This window comes from Sturnus vulgaris, chromosome 8 (genome assembly GCF_052056855.1).
Source record: "Sturnus vulgaris isolate bStuVul1 chromosome 8, bStuVul1.hap1, whole genome shotgun sequence".
NCBI classification, from domain to species: Eukaryota; Metazoa; Chordata; class Aves; order Passeriformes; family Sturnidae; genus Sturnus; species Sturnus vulgaris.
This window is the reverse complement of record NC_142250.1, coordinates 25358183-25375908: the sequence shown is the minus strand read 5'-3', so window position 1 is coordinate 25375908 and position 17726 is coordinate 25358183. Positions and strand designations below refer to the sequence as shown.

The following is a 17726-nucleotide window of genomic DNA, read 5'->3' as shown; positions in this document are numbered from 1 at the left end:
GACTGGAAATAATTGATTGAATTTACAAATGTGGAGATTGCTCTTTACCTCAATGTCCAATCGTGTTTAAACACAGATAATCCTTTGCACTCCCCATCCCCGGGCATCGGTCCCCGGGTGGAACTTGCTGGGGGTTTTAGCCGCGGAGAGCAGGTGGTGCCACGAGAGGAGACTTAGGGTTTGAAAACCCCCGTGATTTCCTATTTCTAGATCACTTCCCCGATCTTATGCCATGGCTAATACCTGTGCTGCAAAAGACAAGTGCTGCAGCAAGTTTTTAAGTGCTCTGACAGAATTTGTATGTATTCTTAAACGTCAGCAATGAGTTTAGGTGCAAAAATTAGTTAAATGGTGAGCAGGGTAGTTCTTTTCTAGGAAACTTTCTCCTGCCAACTGTTAATTCCAAAAATTACGTTTCAAAATGCCATTAAAAATGGTATAAAAACTTCACAAATGTAAACTTCGATTACATACAGTATGTAGAAGTCAAGAAAAAATCCTTAGGTCAAAAATTACTATAAGTCATAATCTGTGTTGTGGAATTTGTCCGTATTTTTCTTAGGTAGAAAAACATTTTCTCTTTATTTACAGATCAGATATTTCGGCCCATATACGAATCACTTGTAAAAATACAAGAGTAAATAAGGAAAAGCGCCTGAACTCATGGGAGTCTCTTGATTTCGGAGACAGAAGGGACTCGCGGGCAGGGCAAGGACTCGTCCCCGCAGCCACTCACCTGTACGGCAGCTGCCTGGGGGGAACGGGGCAGCCCCCCTGCCCGGCACTCCTCCCCAAAGGCTAATGTAAACAGCAGCAAATTAGATTTAAGTTTACCGATTGGTTCTGCCACAATTTGTATTTGCTTTTTGCGTACTAATTGACCTCGGGGAGGGGAAAAGAGAGAGGAAATAAACAAACAAACGCGAGGATTTACCGAGGAGGGTTTTGAGGTTTTTAGAGCCAAGCCCTTAACAATGTTTGCAATAATTAAGACCATTATTATCGGATCTTCTCATTCATTAGTGAAAGCTACTCTGTTAGCGGAGCCAGCAGGGCGGGCCGCTTCCCGCCTGCCCGGCGTTGGGAGCTGCCTGCGCCCCTAACCCCGAGGGCGGCTTTTAAGATGGGGGGGCCGGGGAGGGGAGAGGCACAAATCTGTTGGCAAAACAGGACTTTGTCTGATGGGGAAAAGGCCTAAGGCTCGGGGCGGGTGGGAGACAAAGAGGCCGCCGCTTCCCCGGCGAGAGAGCAAACAGGGCAGCTGCCGGCACCGGGGCCGGCGGCGGTGAGCAGCCCCCGTGGGTGAGGGGCAGCCGCAGGATCGGGCCATCTCGCCACTGCCATCCCCAATGTCGCGAAGGGCCTCGCTGTCACCGGGGTCAGAGTTTCTCGGAGTAGGGGAGACCCAAGGGGAGGCGGTGGAGGGACGCGGGCGACCAGCCCGCGTCTGCTCCCTTACTATCACGGAGAGTGTAATTAAACTGTGAGTTAATAACGGGGCAGAGCCCCCGGTGTCCCCCACTGCCGTCGATGCCCTCGGGGATGGCGGCCAGACGCCGTTCATTACAGAGGGGCTGGTGCGGGGCGGGTGGCCAAGGGGACGGGGCTAATAGGATTACACGCATTTCTGCACGGTGGAGAGAGGGGCTGGTGCCGCAGGACCAATAATTTATTGGCAGATGCTCCTCCGGCAACGGGCGACATTGAATATTCATAGGGCGCCGCCGGGCACGGCGGGCCCCATCGGCCATCTCCCCATTTCCTCCCCACCGCGGGTACCCCAGTCTGGGGAGGATCCGTAAGGACGAGAGACCCCCGGCCTGTTGCATGGAGCTGGTCAGACCCAAGGCAGCTAGAGGCCGGAGGCAGAGGGACGGTGCAGGTCCCTCGGGACTCCACGGCGCCCGCACTCCTTGCACCCATAGGTGCTATGAGTCGTGACCCTGCACTTCCCTCTGCTGAATGCGTTTTCTCCAAGAAGCCAGGGGCTACAGGAGGGTGAAGTGACAGTTTGAGGACTGCTCTAAATACTTATTTTTGTTAGATAACTACTGGCCCTGGAGATGTCGTTGACAGAGCGCGGAGCCGGCCCAGCCGCTCCTTCCCCGCCGTATTAACTCGTAGCCCCTCGGTCGTTTGTAACCATAAAGGGGAGAAATATCGTTGCGGACGAAGTTCGTGCGATGCTGCGGCTCCCGCTGCGCCGGGCACTTTATACTCATTAAGTGCAGCGGCGCTAAGTCATTACTGTAATAAGGAGTTATGCTGAATGCACGGGACCACGTTTCCAAAGCCATAAATTACAACTGTCAGTGCGTATTCGAGGGATCAACAGAGCTGGGAGTAATTATTTACAGCATGCTTTATAGAGCAATTAAAAATTCCCCAAATGGTGTTAATTGCTTTTAACGCTCAGGAAGCGCAGGCCGCCCTTCTCGCGGACCCTGAGCCGGGGAAAAGCGGCCGCCGTCCGTGCGGGCGCGGGCGCGGGCTCAGGCTCGGTGGGAGCTGCGGAAAACGAGATTTCCAGTTGGGAAGCCCTCGTCGCCGCGGGAACCTGGCTGGTTGGTGCGGGGGCCGTCCTGCTTCGCTATCGGAGCGTGTCGCGACACTTGCGGCATAACTAAGTGCGGGCGGCAGTGATGAGGGATAGAGCCCCGACGGCAGCGGAGACCGCGGCTCCTGGTCCAGAGAGAGGCGAGGGAGGCCCGAGGGGGCCGTCTTGGCCCTGGAGCTCTCCCGCCATCCCCTGTGCGCGGCCCGATCCCGCACCGGCGCCTTCGCCGTGATGGATTTCACAGGGGCCGCGACGAGAGAGGGGATGGAGCAGAAAGACGGAAAATACCCGAACTGGGGATGACCCCGGCACAACGAAGCGAGGGACAGAAGGAGTCGAGGTGCACCCTTCTGCTGAGGAGTGTTTGTCGCCGCGCACCTGCCCGCGGCAGAGTCGCTCACTCTCCTTTCAGCGACATAGAGGATTTTATAGGCTCCGGAAAGCACTGTTCGAAGTGCAGTTTTCGGGCCGAGCCCGATGGGCTTTGCTGGGGTATTGCCAAGGTCCCAGACACACCACTTTTGTCCCCTTCCCCTCAGGAGGGCTTGTATTTCGCAGCGGTGTCCCGGCCAGCAGCTGCGAGGCAGAGAGGCAGCTTGTGATGCCAGATTCCCGGGAGTCCCGAGCTGCAAAGGAGCTCAGGGGCCAAGAGGAACCCCGGCAAGAAAGCAAGGCAGAAGAAAAGGGGAGAGGAGGGTGGAGGTCAGTCCCTGGCTAGGCTGCTCCTCTCTGCTAGCAGGAGGCAGATGCACACGATCAATGAGAGAACCTGAGAAAGGATCCCTGGGCACTTCGTGGGGAGGGAGAGCCTTATGCATCAGTAGGAGCCCTCATGTCAATTGTCATTTCCTAGCATGGATGTACTGGGCTCTCAACTCTCATCTGGGGCAGGAATAAAGCACCATTTTGGAAATGTCCCAGCAGCTGTTTGGGGTAGATGAAGGGGGACAAAGATTTCAAGGCTTGCAGGAGTATGTATATGAGCTGTGGATACTTGAGGAGGTGAGATGCTCTGGAGAAGTGGAGACCAAGGATACTGGGCTTCCTTAATGTATGAATTTTGCAGCAATTTAGTGCACTCCTTGTGGACTCTCCTGTTGGGATGTGAACCTGAAAGCACCAAGACTGACCCTGACATGTCTTAGTGTGTGAGCCTGCAGCAATGCCTCTTTAGCCTCAGAATTAGGGAGGCAAAACCCGTATATTAATTGACAGGACATTTCCAGAGCCTTATGCTCTGCAGTACTGCTCAAGCCATAGCCCTGGAGAGCCTAAGGGGAAACTGAGGCCAGGAGCAGTTTGAACTGGAACGTCTGAACGAGGTGTTGTCCTGGAACTCAGATGTGCAGTGCCCAAACTTCCAACGCCAGGAGCTGTGTGGCTTTCTCAAGGATGAAAGTGAAGTCCGGCTTGTGCAGAGAATAAATCCTAGGACTATGCATCATCCTCAAACTCATCAATAATACCCAGAAATGTTGAGTCCCTGTCAGGACATAGCCCTGCTCTTCTCCTTTGTCCTCATTGGGTGCTGGACAGAAGGAATTCTGATTTACGTGTAATTTGTCTCCCGGCAAGTTTTATTGCCCCAAAGCCTCTACCTTGGGTTCAACAGCTGGGGGTTGTGACCCTCACTAACCAGACTGGATCACTGGTGGTGACCTAATGATTTCTCAAGGCCAGCCCCTCTGGGGCCTTTGGCATCTGCTCAGCCTGGGGGATCCCTGGCACAGGGGAAGCCAAGGCTTTTCCTGGCATCAATTGAGGCCTTTGGGATGTGCAAGCAGCATCAGGCAGCTGTGTTATTTACTGGAGGAGGGGCATCTCCTGAGCCTCAGGACCTGGCAGTAGATCTTGGTCCCTCTGGATATCAGAGCTCATTGGCAGGGGACTCTGTGGCACTGTGCAGGACTGGCATGACATGTTTTATTGGTTTCCTGTGGAGACAGCCTGACATGCTCAGGGCAGGTGAGCAGGCTCTGCCCCATATCTCCTGTGTGACACAGGGCAGGAGAAGAAGCTCAGGCGTATCCTGAAGAAGGGGAAAGGCAGCTGCAGTCCTGTGGGACAAGAAGGCCCCCTGCCCGAGGGCAGCCTCCCGGCCCCGACTGGCCCCAGCCCTCACTCCCTCCCTCCTCTCCCAGCTCCTCCTAACCACAAGGACTTTGGTTGATGGAGCTGGCGCCAGCGAGTTCCCTGAAGAGTTCAGAAGTCAAGAACTGAGGCAGGTACTGAGAGGGGGGGGAAACCCGACCCCAGCGGGCAGGCAGGGCTGGGTGGTGGTGGGGGCAGGCTGGCTGGGCACTAACCGGGTATGGGGCAGGGGGGCGGCTGTGGGTTGCTGCTGCCGCCCGCTGTCTCCACAGTCTTCCCGTGTGGGGCTGTGGTGGTGAGTGTGATGATAGTGATGGATCTCGGGGTATCACACCAGGGTTGTGGCTTGAGTGAGGGTGGCAGGAACCCACAAGCACTGGTGTGTCATTGTGTGCGTGTCTGGGGGTGTCTGAACACACAGGAATTGGGGTGTTTTACTGCTTGTTGTGGGAGCGACTGTGGGCGTGAATACTTACAGATGTGAATGTGTGAATGAGAACGTGTGTCAGAACTTGTGTGTGTGCAGGGGGCTGTAAATGTGAGTGTGTGGGAACGTTTGAATAAGTGCACAAATGTAGGTCTGTGTGCAAGAGAATGTGTGGGACTGTGAGCTCAGGAGTGTGTTTGTGAGCTTGTGTGCGACACTGGGAGTGTAAGGATAAGGATGGGATGATAGAACTGATGATGAGTGAGATGTACCTGAGTTCACGGACGTGACTTTCCATGCCAGTGCCACTTGTTTTGCATGGGGGAGACGCCAGAGCAGGCTGTGAAGTCCCCACAGTCCCTTGTGGACAGTAAACCATGGGCACGCTGAAGACGGGAAGAGCAGCATTTGCCCCAGCCAGGGAGGAGGGGGCCTGGAGGGCCGGCCCCAGCCCTTAGCAGGAAGGATAAGGCAGGCAGAACACAAACTACAGGGCGAAACCCTGACTCCGAGGCCGGGAGCCCTGGGTCGCCCTGAGCAGCTCCGGTCAGCAGCAGTGGGAGGACGGATTCAAGGAGACGGAAGTCCCCGGTGTCATCGGCGGCTCTGCCCCCGGCTCGGCTGTGCGGAGCAGGCACCGACGGGCCAGGGCAACAACAAGTTTTAGAGAAATTGCAATAGCAGCTTTAATTTTCATGTAGTTTTAAACTTTTAAAACAATTTTTTGTGTATACACACACACACATGTATATATATTTAATTTTTTTTTTAAACGAAAACACTCATCTCCCCGCGGGCAGGCGCGGGAGGAGATGGCGGCAGCAGACGGCAGGGCCAGCAGTGGCGGGTGCCCCGTCAGCGGTGTCCGCTGCCCCGTGGGCGCAGCTGGGGCCTGACAGCGTCCCGAGGGAACGAACCCCGCCCCGGTTCTCCGGGGGGAGGTGTGCTTCAGGAGCCCCTCGTCTCCTCCCATGGCACCCCTTCCACCGATCCGGGCACTTGTGAGATGCCCTTCTCAACGTCCCTGTGTCTGCTCTGGGGTCTGGTTGTGGGAGAGCCGACTTTTCCGCGGCTTTTTGAAAGGCACTGACTTTTGAAATTGAGAACACCCTCCCAGAACAAAGGGGCACGGCGGGTCTGGGACCTCACCAGAAGGGGATCCTCCGGCTTCAGCCCTCGCTCGGGATGAGCGGCAGCCCTTGGGGATCGCAGCCTACGCTCGGTTCTCTGGCGGGGGCTGGCAGCCAAAATCCCCCTTCCCAGCAGTCTGCGGCCACAAACTCCGGGACTAAATGTCTCCGCTCTGCTGCGCGGTATCAGCCACTCTTTCACTCCCCAGTGCCCTGTGCTCACCCAGCGCTCACTTTATAAGGCCGAGACGGGCGGTGATTTTTTTTTTTTTCCTTTTGCAGTGGGGTGGGGGTGCGAGAGGGGGCTGGGGAAGAAGAAACTCCTCTTGTGTGCTCTTCTCTGCTGTCATTCACTGGGCTGCTCTCAGCATCCAACCAATGGAGAGTGAGGGCCTGCAGCAGTAGGCCCTGGGTAGGGTGATTGATGGGCAAGCGGGGCGGCGGGCGATCGCACTCACAATCCGCCGCGCTCCGCTCCGCGGGGCTCCCGGCTCTCCACCGCCCGCCACAGCGAGGGGTCCCCGGGGCACCCCTGTGTGTGTGTGTGTCCGTGCGTACGTCTGTGTGTCCTGGGTGATAGGCTCCTGCCGTGTCTTGGTACCTAGGGGTGCTGGGTGTCGTCGGAGAGAGACCAGTGTGCGTGGCTGGGGTGTCGCGTCTCCGCTCCTGGAAGCTGTTGGGTGTGTTGTGTCTCCAGTGTCTGTGTCCTGTGCCGCTCTGGGCACGGCTGTAGCGTCCCGGGCTGCGCGGGTGTTTCACTCTTGTACCTGGGCTGCGCATGGCTGTGCTGGTGTGTCTTCGTGCTGAGCGTGTGGCTGCCGTGTCCCGGCCTTGTGTGGCTCCGCTGGCGTTTCTTGGGGTGCTTTGCCGTCGTGCTATGGGACTGAGCGCGTAGCCGGCGTGCCCCGGCTGTGTGCGGCCCCGTTGCCGGTTTCGGGGCGGTGCGGGGCTGTGCCGCCCTGCCCGGGGTGGAGGTCCGGCCCCGGTGCCCGAGCGGCGGCATGGAGCACCTCGGGGCTCACCACCTGCACCAAGGGCAAGCCGAGCCCATCAGCTTCGGCATCGACCAGATCCTCAACACGTCGGAGCCGGGCAGCTGCATGGTGTCGCACCCGCGGCTGCAGGACTCGGCGGACTACGGGCTGGGCTGCATCGTGGGCAGCGCCTATAACACGGTCACGGGTGGCTACGGGGCGAGCGGCGGCGCGGCCGGCGCCTACACCGGCACCTCCTGCAGCATGGGCGGCCTGCCCGGCTCCTACAACGTGAACATGGCGGTGAGCATGAACGGCAACACCTTGAGCTCGGCCGGCGGGGTGATCCGCGTCCCGGCCCATCGCCCCGTGGCCGGCGGCGTCCACCAGCCCCTCTCCGCCGCCGTGCCGGCAGTGAACGGCATGAACAGTCTCACCGGACTCACCTTCCCCTGGATGGAGAGCAACAGGCGGTACACAAAAGACAGGTTCACAGGTGAGTTGCGCCACCGGGACCCCCCTTCTCTCTCTGCTCCCGCTGCCCCGCTTCCTCCCCCGCTGCCCGGCCTCGGCGCGGCAGCCGCTGCCCACAGGGGCACGCAGGATCCAGCCACGGATCTCTCCGGCCAGGTGGAGAAAGCAGCCGGGATGGTCCTGGGAAGTTGGTCCAGGAGGAGGCCAGGAGCAAGACGGGGTGGGAAATGAGGCGTACTCAGTCCCCCTAAATGAGTTGTGTTTCCTTTTGTTTGTTTGTTTTGATATTTTGTTTGGTTTGATTGTTTGTATATGTGGGATGGTTTTCTTTTGTTATTGTTTTAATTACTTTTAATTTATTTACATATTAGTTTGGTGTAGGTTTTTTACATTTTTTTTTTTTATCTTTTCCTCCCGATACGGGTCGGAAAAGGCGGGCAAGGAGGAAAACTCACACGACCTCCCGCGAGCCTCGGGTACGGCTGCCCAATCCCTGCCGCCCGAGCCAACACCAGTGGAAAGGTTCCTTCAAAACCCAGAGTTATTTGGGAAGCACGGCCCGGCCGGCGGGAAGGCAGACAGGCGGTCCCGGCCCTGGCCTGCTCGGGAAGGCCGTCCCGTTGCTTTCCTTGACCGGACTGGCTTTCCCCGGCTGCAGGTTTCGACTCAGCCTTTTTCCCCACCAAAAGGGACTTTTTGCAGACCCGAGCAGAGTGAGGCTCGGGCTAGACCCGCTTCCTGGCCTCGCCACCGTTTCCAGGTGGAGATGGACTTGTCTTTCGGCACTAACAAAGCAAAAACGTGATGAACGAAAAGAAATAAATAAAAAAGACGCAAACAAACAAACAAAAGGAACGAAATTACAGCAGGGAAATATCAGCGCCTCTTCCCGAGGGAGGAAACCGAGGCCAAATTTTTGAAAGTTCCCGTTTAATTTTGACCCGATGGCGCTGGGTTCTGGCACGGCCGCGGGTGGACGAACGGGCTGTTCCCCTGGCAAGCACCTGACTGGATTTAACTCAATTCCTTCCTGGCTTAGACAAAATGTGACTTTTCACTAATTATTTTTGTGGGGTTGGAAAAAAAAACCCAACAAAACAACGCAAACAAAACCATATATATTTAAAACAAAATAAAAAAGGAGCAATCGCACAAAACAACAAATCCCAACTCCGGTTTCCAGTCCGGGACTTTACTTCCCGTGTACGAGGCACTGGGGCCGGGGCCCATGGGGTTACCGCCGTGCCTAAACGAAATTATCCCGAGCCCGCTTGGCACTGAGCGCGGAGCCCCGGCCCGGCGCCAGGACCGGCTGTCGCTGCTGTCCCCCTGTTCCCCGGTAGACACTTGGCCGGGCGAGCGGCCACCTTCCCCTCCGCCGGAGCCGAGTGGTGCCCGGCGGGTGCCCGCAGCACCCAAGGAAGGCCGCAGGGCCTTCCCGGTACGCGGGGCAGCCGCCGAGTTTCTGCAGCTCGTACGTGGGTGTCGGCGGGGAAGCCGCGGCTTTGGAGCGGTGGGGGGTGGTCCCCAGCCCAGCGGCCGGGAGCCAGAGCCCCTCTGCTGATGTGTCGCTGCTTGCTTCTTTGCCTCTCATCCCCCCTCCTCCCGTGTCCCCCCCAGTGGCCCTCTCACCCTTCACTGTAACACGCCGTATAGGTCACCCCTACCAGAACCGCACGCCCCCCAAGAAGAAGAAGCCGCGCACCTCCTTCACCCGCCTGCAGATTTGCGAGCTGGAGAAGCGCTTCCATCGGCAGAAATACCTGGCCTCGGCCGAGCGCGCTGCCCTGGCCAAGGCTCTCAAGATGACGGACGCCCAAGTGAAGACCTGGTTCCAGAACCGGCGCACCAAGTGGAGGTGAGGGGCCGGGGGTCCCGGTGGGGCAGTCCGGGGGGGACAGACTTCGCTGCCAGCAGCTCTGCAGGAGCATTGATGGCGGCGCAGAGGTGTGCAAGCCCCGTGTGTGTGTGAATGTGCCCGTGCGTGTGCATGCACAGCGGTGTGTGTGTGTGTGCATGTGGTGTGTGCACACCTGCGGAAGTGTGTGCAAGCAGGACACGCGGGTGTAATGTACGGTCAGTGTGAGGGCCACGCGTGCCCGTGTTGTGTTCCTGCAGTGTGTGTGTGCGTGTCAGCGTGCACGGGGCTGTGAGAGCAAAACGCAGCCCCCCGAGTGTGGCGTGATGCGGGCCGTGTATTACACGGTGTGTGCACACCGGACCTGCGTGCAAAAACGTGTGTGGGTGTGCCACGGGGGTGAATGTGTGTGTGTACACGCGTGTGTCAGTGTCACCAGAGGGTGCGGAGGCTCCCGCGCCTCTGTCCGCGGCAGTAGCGTGTGGGAGCCCCCGGCCCGGGGCTGTCCGAGTACCGCGCTCTGCTCAGCGCGGAGATTTTGGTCCCCGCGGGCTTCGCGGCGCCTCCTCGCCCAAACGCTTTCTTTTTGTTCTGCTGTCGGGCGTGCCGGTAGAGCCGGAGAGGAAGAGAAGGCTGGGCTCACACGGAGCCTCCAGGGCTCCATTGCAGTGACCCAGCCCCTCCCAAGCTGCACGTCTCGGGATGTTCCCGAGGGAAGCACCCCAGCCCTGAGAACGACCCCTGCCCTGGGCTGGGGACAAGCCTCCTGCGGGGACGGAAAGTGATGGGCAAGGGGGAGCTCCCTCAGAGAGCAGAGAAGGTGGGTCCTGAGCTGCTGGGTGCTGAGCACTGAGTGCCGGAGGGCAGGCAGCTTCTTCAAAATGGGGGAAAGGGCTTCCCCAAAATCTTCCCCAGGGTTAGTAGGACAGCGATTGCCTGAGTATGCTGGGGTTGGGTAAGAAATGTGGGTTAAGGAACTTTAAACCAAGGGGTTGTGTGAATCTTCTACCACAGTGAGTTCTTCCCCAGAAAATCCATGGTAGTGCAATTCCCCAAATGTTAGGAAGTCTCTAGCTGGAGTGATCTCTGTTGGCCAGAAAGAGAATCCTGGAGGAGGAACAGTCCTGCTGTGGCCTGCAAAACGGGGTCAACTGTGTCTTCTAACCAGGTTTCCTAAGGAAGTGAGGCAAATCCATCTGTCAATACCCTTTGCGTCTGTTGGCTAAATTCAGCCTCTTTTGGCAGAGGTGCAGAGGATACAAACCTATTCACGTGTTTTACAAAAAATAGCTGGGTAAAGAGAAACAAAATCCTGCTTCTGCCTTAGGGAAAGGCTGCAGCCAGACCTCAGCTGTAATATTAGACATGGGAGAATCTCTGGCCTGAGCCAGAGGGACACAGGCATGTAAGTTCTGTCTGTATGTGCCTGCTGGGTGTTGCAATGGAGATGTGGGTGCCCCTGGCTGATAGCACACCCAGCTTGCTGCCTCAGGCCCTGCACTGGGCAGTGAGCTCTGAGTGGTTCCTGGAGCACTGAGAGCTGGAAGGAGCTGCTGCAGGCCTGAATGAGGCAGTGGGAAGTATTCAAGAAAAGAGAGTTGCTATAAGCCCTCTGAACAATTTAACTGCTTGAATGCAGACTCGGGGAAGAGTCTTGCCCCTGCCCCTTGCCTGGTTGTCTCTGCTGGAGTGAGGTGGCTGTGTGAACCCCTCTTCAGATTTGGGCTCTTGCTTTAGACACAGCTCTTTCCAGGCAATCCTGTTCCAATGTGAATCCATGACTAGAGCAGCTGCTTGCAGCAGGGAGACATTTAGGAGCAAGGTGCTCACAGCTGTGGTATTCCTGGTCACCCTGGACTTGGGGCTCCCTCCCTCCTCCTGGAGTATTGTGCAGGGAGTCATTAAATATTCATTGAGGCAAGAGACTGAGCTGCTCCCCTGTCTGGTGCAGCTCTGAGCCCATTCTTCCCAAGATGTCTGACGTGAGATGTTGACACAGTGATTAGAGCAGGGACTGAGCCCTGAACTACCAGGTCCCAGGAGGGAACACTGGCCACACGTCTGGAGGCTTGGGTGCCCAGGGGCTTCTTGCTAGCATCCAAGCCCCAGCCTGCTTCCCCATTGGGAGCCACGGACTCTCTGCCCTGTGCTGTGAGATGTCACTGTGGAGATCAGAGATGCCACTTCCAATTCCCATGGCCAAAGAGGATGAGACACCTCACATCCTTCTGAGTTGCTAAATTAAAAAGCTGCCATTTCCTGTGTTACTGGTCCACTGAAACTGCTGAGAGGATGTCAGCTGAGCCTGGGGATGTGAGGGAGGGAGAGGATGCTTTGGGAATCATCCTGGGACCAGCATTGTGGGTTGCTCCCAGGTTTTCCCAGCAACATCAGTAGAAGTGCCAGATGAAGTAGAGGTGAGTGCAAGCTGCAGACTTTAGGCTGACCTGCCATCCAAGCAAGCAGGAGCGGGGTTTCTGTTCTGGCTATAAAGGATTCAGGCTATTTCTACTCATCCCATTCTCTGCTCCCAGACTCCCAGAGCCGGGACCCAACCACAACTGGAATGACCCCCTAACCCCTTCTGACCCCCTAACATCGTCTCCTTGGGGATCACCTCTGCTGGTGCCATACCAGGCAGACACGTCCAAACTGCTCTGAAGAACATTGTCATCCACCCTTTCCAGATAGTATATTCTGTGCTTTGATTTTTCTTCCTGCTAAAAAATGTGTTTCTAGTGTTTAGCTGAAATTTTGCTGCCTGCCATGGGAATGTTTTTGCCTTCATCCAAGCTCACACAGCTGGTCGCCGCAGTGTGGCAGACAAGATGGCAAACCTGGATGCTGGAAGGGGATGTGCAGGGTGATACTGCCCATCTCCCAGCTGTGTGGCACTGCCAGTCACTGTCTCACCCCATCCTGCTCCATGCTTCTTCCTGGGACTTTGCGTGCTTGGCTCTTGCTGTCAGATCAGAGCACATTTTCAGGGGATGGCACCTTTTGCAATGCTGTTGTGTGACACTTTGGGTATTTTGTCTCTGTTTCTTTTTTTCTGTGGGCAGAGTAATCCAGAACTGTGGGCTGCTCCCAGCTCTCTTTGATCAGAGCAATTTTTGCTGAGGCCAGTAAGACAGATAGACCCAGTCCCCAGTTTATGGGATTTACTGGCCGTTTGTGTAGGGGATGTGGGACCATGCCATGGCAAGGCACCCTCTTTTCCTACCCCCGCCCTCCCACATAATGAGCACCCAGCACAACTTAATCTCTCTGGAGATACCCTCCCTTTGCTTACCCTAAAGGCTCCCTCTCTCCTAGGAGGCAGACAGCAGAGGAGCGGGAGGCTGAGCGGCAGCAAGCAAACCGCATCCTCATGCAGTTGCAGCAAGAAGCCTTCCAAAAAACCATCAACCAGCCCATCCAAGCCGACCCCATCTGCGTCCACAACTCGTCTCTCTTCGCCCTCCAGAATCTCCAGCCTTGGTCTGATGACTCCACCAAGATCACCAGTGTCACCACTGTCGCCTCTGCTTGTGAATAAGTCTGGCACCCACTGGTGGCACCTACACCTTCTGCTGGCGGGGCTGTCCCCAGGGGGACACGAGGCATCCTTGGTGGGACATGTAGCAACTCTGTTTCTCCCTGAGAAGGTCTGGAACCCCCTGATCCTCTGGCCACATCCATCCTATATATCCAGCTGGGAAAACCCTCCACAAGGAACAAAGAAAGGAAAGCCACCCCAAAAACTCTCCCCAGCTATGGAGTTGCTGGACCAGCAATGCTGTCTCACCTCCCCCCAACCCCTTTGTTCTCTTGAAAGTCTCCAGTGTCGACCCTGAACTTGCTGACGTACTACCAGACAAAAGCGCAGCCCTGACAGACACAGCCGTCGGTGTTCATCCAGCTGGGGCAGAGGAAAACTTCCTTAGGATTCTACTGGCTGCAGTGCAAAGTCTATGTACACTTTTATATATCCATATATATATATATATATATTCCTATATATATATATATGTATATGTATGTTCTGAACTGATGGCTTGAAAGAAAAGGAGGAGGCTCCCTGGGAAGCACGTCTCTGCTGTGAGCCTTCCTGGGTTGTCCGCACCGGAGACGTTCGGGGATGCAACAAATGGAGGAAACAGCAGCAATTTCTGCTTGTGCCAGATGGGAACCCTTCAGATTTCACCTCGCTGTCTCTCCTCCCCTTTTTCATTAATTTTTTCTTGTGAGGGGGGAACAAGAGAAGGATCTGACAGACTCCTGAGGACGGTAAATATGATATCTCAATTGTATGAAGAGCCCAAACAGTCCCTGGCTGCCACGGACTCTGTGCCCATCAGCGAGTATTTTAATAACGAGAAGACTTGGGTGGCAGTTTGTGGGGGTAATGCAGTTTCTTTCCGTGGAATATTTCCATATAATTTGCAAAATGTTGTCCAATGTTTTATTTTATCAGTTTCATGTTAGAAGGCAGTTCCTGACAGCAAAAATCTGATTTCATTCTCAGCTGTTTAACTTTGTGTTCTTTTAATTGTACCAAGAGAATGAGACACAATTAAACAAAGCACTTCTAGCAAATGCCAGGAATATATAGATATATATATATAAACAGTATATATTTTTCAGTTACTTATAATCTAAAACAACGCTGCCAATTTAAGCAGCTAGTACAAACAAGCAACCAGAAAACCTATTTTCAGTGAGATTTTAAAAAGCATTCGTTTGTTTGCTTTTTTTTGTTTTCTTTTTTTTTAAGTTATGCACTTACAAGGTGTTTTATGTGTATTCATTTTATAAAGTGCTTGTGTAATTTATGTGGAAATGAAAAAGAAAATAAAAAAATCTCCAGGGTACTGAATAAATCATTTAAAGCCTTGCTGTTCCCTGTCTATTAGTTCCCCAAGAGGAGACAGCATATCACAACTACTGCTGAAGACTGTGCTATTTTTTTTTAAATGAAAATAGAGTTAGCATTTCCATTTGACTTTGCTCAGGTCCACTTGGCTTTGGAAGCTCCAGCTGTAATATGCTGTGTTTTAATCCCTTGTCCTATAAACATTTTCAGGCTTCAACCCAGCAGTGCATTTAGCGCTTGCTTTAATTGAAGCCTTTCTGGGGGGCTTGCTGGGGGTGGCAGGGACTCAGCCTTAAACTCATGTGGAATAATTTCTTGAAGAAGACCTTGGAATGAGGTCTCACCTGGGCTGAGGCAGATCTACAGATATTTGTGTCTGAAACTGAATACGGAAAAGGGAATTTGAATATGAAGAAACATGCAAAAGTACATTTTAGAGACAATCTTGCAGGAGATTATTCTGGGGACAATGTTTTCCATTCGTACTGAGCCTTGCTGCAGGATTTGTCTCCAGCTTGGCAAACCCTTCTCAGAGGAAAATCGAACCGGTGGGAAAACTCACATCAGCTTCCTTGGGAGAGACTCCCAGCCCTGTGGCTGGTGTTTCCTTCCAGCACTGGGAATTACTGAGTAAAGGGTGTTGGAACATAGACTGAGAAGCGCAGGCAACCACGAGCAGTGCAGGGACCCCCTGACATGGCCCTGGGGTCCAGGCTGCCTGGGGGACATCTGCAACAAAATACCCCAGACTTTTCATGCCTGGTGGGTGACAGTGCTCCGGGAGGCTCCTCTGGGTGCAGCGTTGTTGGGGAGTTCAAGGGAGCACATGAATAGCCCGCCTCATCCAAAATCTGCTATTGTATGACTGGGCTAGGAATTTATGGTGCTGCAGGATTTTCCCATTCTGCAGTCCAATGTGTACGAGAACACAGACAAACATCTGCAGCAAGGGAAAGAAAAGAAGCCAGAAAAAGAAAAAATTGATAAAACACAGGAAAATATGAAACTCGGAGAACAAGCATTTTGGAAATATCTTTAAGAGATGATACTAAAATAAAACAATTTGTATTTTTTCCAACATAGATTTCAGGGAAGTCTTTTGTTTGAATTCTGTTTCATACTTCAGTCAGATTTTTTTATTCTGGTTAAGCTTATTATTTAAGACGCACCCAACTTTGTCTACAAAGTTAAACTCCTTCAGGAGACATTGCTGTGTACAAATCTTTACAGTTTACAGTTTGTTGCAGTGTATATTTTTGTTTTCAGGGTTTCTGCATAGGAAAAAGCAACAGTCATAAAATAATAATAACAATAATAATAATAATAATAATAGGACTCACTGTTGATATTAAAACTGTTTTTTATTTTATTATTATTTTATTATTATGACACATCAATTGTAAAATTTAATTCTAGGACAACGATTTTATAATATCCACTTTATTCAATTCATAATCCAAAATGTTCCCCAGTGAAGTTGAACACATTATAATGTGCATTCGAGGGAATATGTTTAGATAGAAAATTTAACTATATCTTGTTTTCAAAACTGGTGACTTTCCCTTTTTCTCATCAATCTTTCCTGTAAAAAAAAAAAGACCAAAAATAAGAAAGGAATCTCAATATGAAATGAGACTATATGTTACATTAGAACCAGAAAAACAGTTTCCTGGTTTTTCTTGTCCCTAGAAAAATTGCTTCTGGAGGGGTTTTCTCTTAAAATATTTCTCTTGGATTCATTTTAAAAATTGGTTTAGTGGCAGAAGGTGTTTTTGATATCTGCATATGCGCTTCCAGTTATTAATATGATGATTTGTACCTAGACAATAAAAGTTGTCTGAAATATGACGGAATTAAATCAATAAGTAATGACATGAAACAATGACACATAATGTTATGTTTTGTAGACTGACATCACCTCAGCTGTATCCTGGGGCCATCCATATCACATTGAAGGCTGATTTAATTTTTTGTATTATACTTATTTGGGAGCAGGAGTAAAATTGCATTAAGATGCCTTGAAAGTCATTTCCCCGTTCCTTCGCTCTCAAAATAAAGCAAATCCCAAATACGAAATGGGAGTCGGAGAAATGTTTTTCTACTGTTTGTCTGTATCTAGGAAATGCAGAGCAAAGTAGAGTGAGTTTGGTCTGGAAGGGAAAAGCTTGTGTGATGCCTGGAGCTGCAGGCACAGGACATGGAAGGGGACAGCACTGTGACTGTGCTCATCTCTCTCACCAACAGCACTGCCAGGGATCAAGAGCCATCATTCCTTTGGGTTGGATGTGCTGAGCTTTTGAAGGTGAAATCTGGAGGGGGGGAAAACACTGTCTTTGCATGAGCAACTGGAGTATTAAACATCTGTGTGGAGCTGGAGGAGACGAAGCCCTATGGGAGGGGCTGTGGTTGTCTGGGTTTGGTCCCAGCTCAGCAAGCTACGAGGGCAGAAGGGAAACAGAGGTCTGGCCCCCATTTAGCCAATTAGATGAGCACATGAGTCATCCAAACAAGGATCAGTTGGTTTATCTCTGCTGAGGGATGGCCCAGGAAAAGGCTGATGGGTCTTTGCTGGAGCCTTCCACCTTGAGCAGAGCTGTATTGTGCTCTGCAGGGGCCAGCCCACTGGATCCCTGCAGTACATGCACACCCAGTTCTGCATGGGTACCTTTTTCTTGGGCTGCATTGCCCCATCTGCGGGGCATTTGTTATATATTTAAAGTTATTTCTGCTGCAGCAGCAGCAGCATCAGTGAGAGTTACCTGTATGTAGCATTTGCTGGAGAAAAACTGAGGTGAGCCTACTTGTCCTCTAATATGGTTTGTATAATTGATAATGAAAGGAGGCACTGACCCCACAAACACCCAAATGTGGGATCATTTTCATTACCTCACTAAGACTGTTGATTGGTGTTTTTGAATGTGCTCCTGATTAACCAAGACACTAAAAAAAAAAAAGCTTAAAGCCGGGGCTGCTGCCTCAGCACGGCGGCAGCAGGAGCCCATCCCTGCGGAGGCAGCCCCTCCTGGCAGCCAAGGCCAGCTCACACACACAGGGCTAGATGGGATGAAAAACCCAAACCAATTCCCTGACAAAACTGAAAATGGCTTTGCTAAAAACTGTTTGGGTTATAGTAAAAAGCCATTCCTCTCTGGGGTTCTGGGACAGCTGGAACTTTTTGAATCAACCTTTTTTTTCCCCTTGCGAGAAGCAGACTGACTGAATGACACTGATTTCTTTGTGCAGCGGTCAGCTTTGATGACCACTTGTTTAAAAAACGTGAAATAACATTATCAAATTATCCTGGCTGAAAATTTTCTAAATTAGGTGCTCTTAAATTCGGGGAAAAAAAAGTAGGTTTTT

The 17726-nt window shown here is 52.8% G+C and overlaps 1 protein-coding gene across 2 annotated transcripts; it reads left to right on the top strand.

The window, feature by feature from the left end:
- Positions 1–7206: 7206 nt before the first annotated feature.
- On the top strand, positions 7207–13492 carry TLX1 (T cell leukemia homeobox 1). Of its 2 annotated transcripts, none has more exons than XM_014883762.2 (3): positions 7207–7675; positions 9310–9511; positions 12827–13492. In XM_014883762.2, exons 1-3 carry the CDS (start codon positions 7207–7209, stop codon positions 13047–13049), a joined length of 894 nt encoding a protein of 297 aa, XP_014739248.1. In that variant the 3' UTR covers positions 13050–13492. The 2 variants fall into 2 exon arrangements, with proteins under 2 accessions (XP_014739248.1, XP_088024741.1); XM_088168615.1 differs by having other exon boundaries at positions 9274–9511.
- Positions 13493–17726: the final 4234 nt, after the last annotated feature.

Excerpts from the sequence above, each read along its gene's own strand:
- TLX1 (XM_088168615.1), top strand. The coding sequence starts at position 7,207 with ATGGAGCACCTCGGGGCTCACCACCTGCACCAAGGGCAAGCCGAGCCC. Across the intron at positions 7,676-9,273 it reads CACAAAAGACAGGTTCACAG|TGGCCCTCTCACCCTTCACT; the intron begins GTGAGTTGCGCC and ends TGTCCCCCCCAG. Across the intron at positions 9,512-12,826 it reads AACCGGCGCACCAAGTGGAG|GAGGCAGACAGCAGAGGAGC; the intron begins GTGAGGGGCCGG and ends CCTCTCTCCTAG.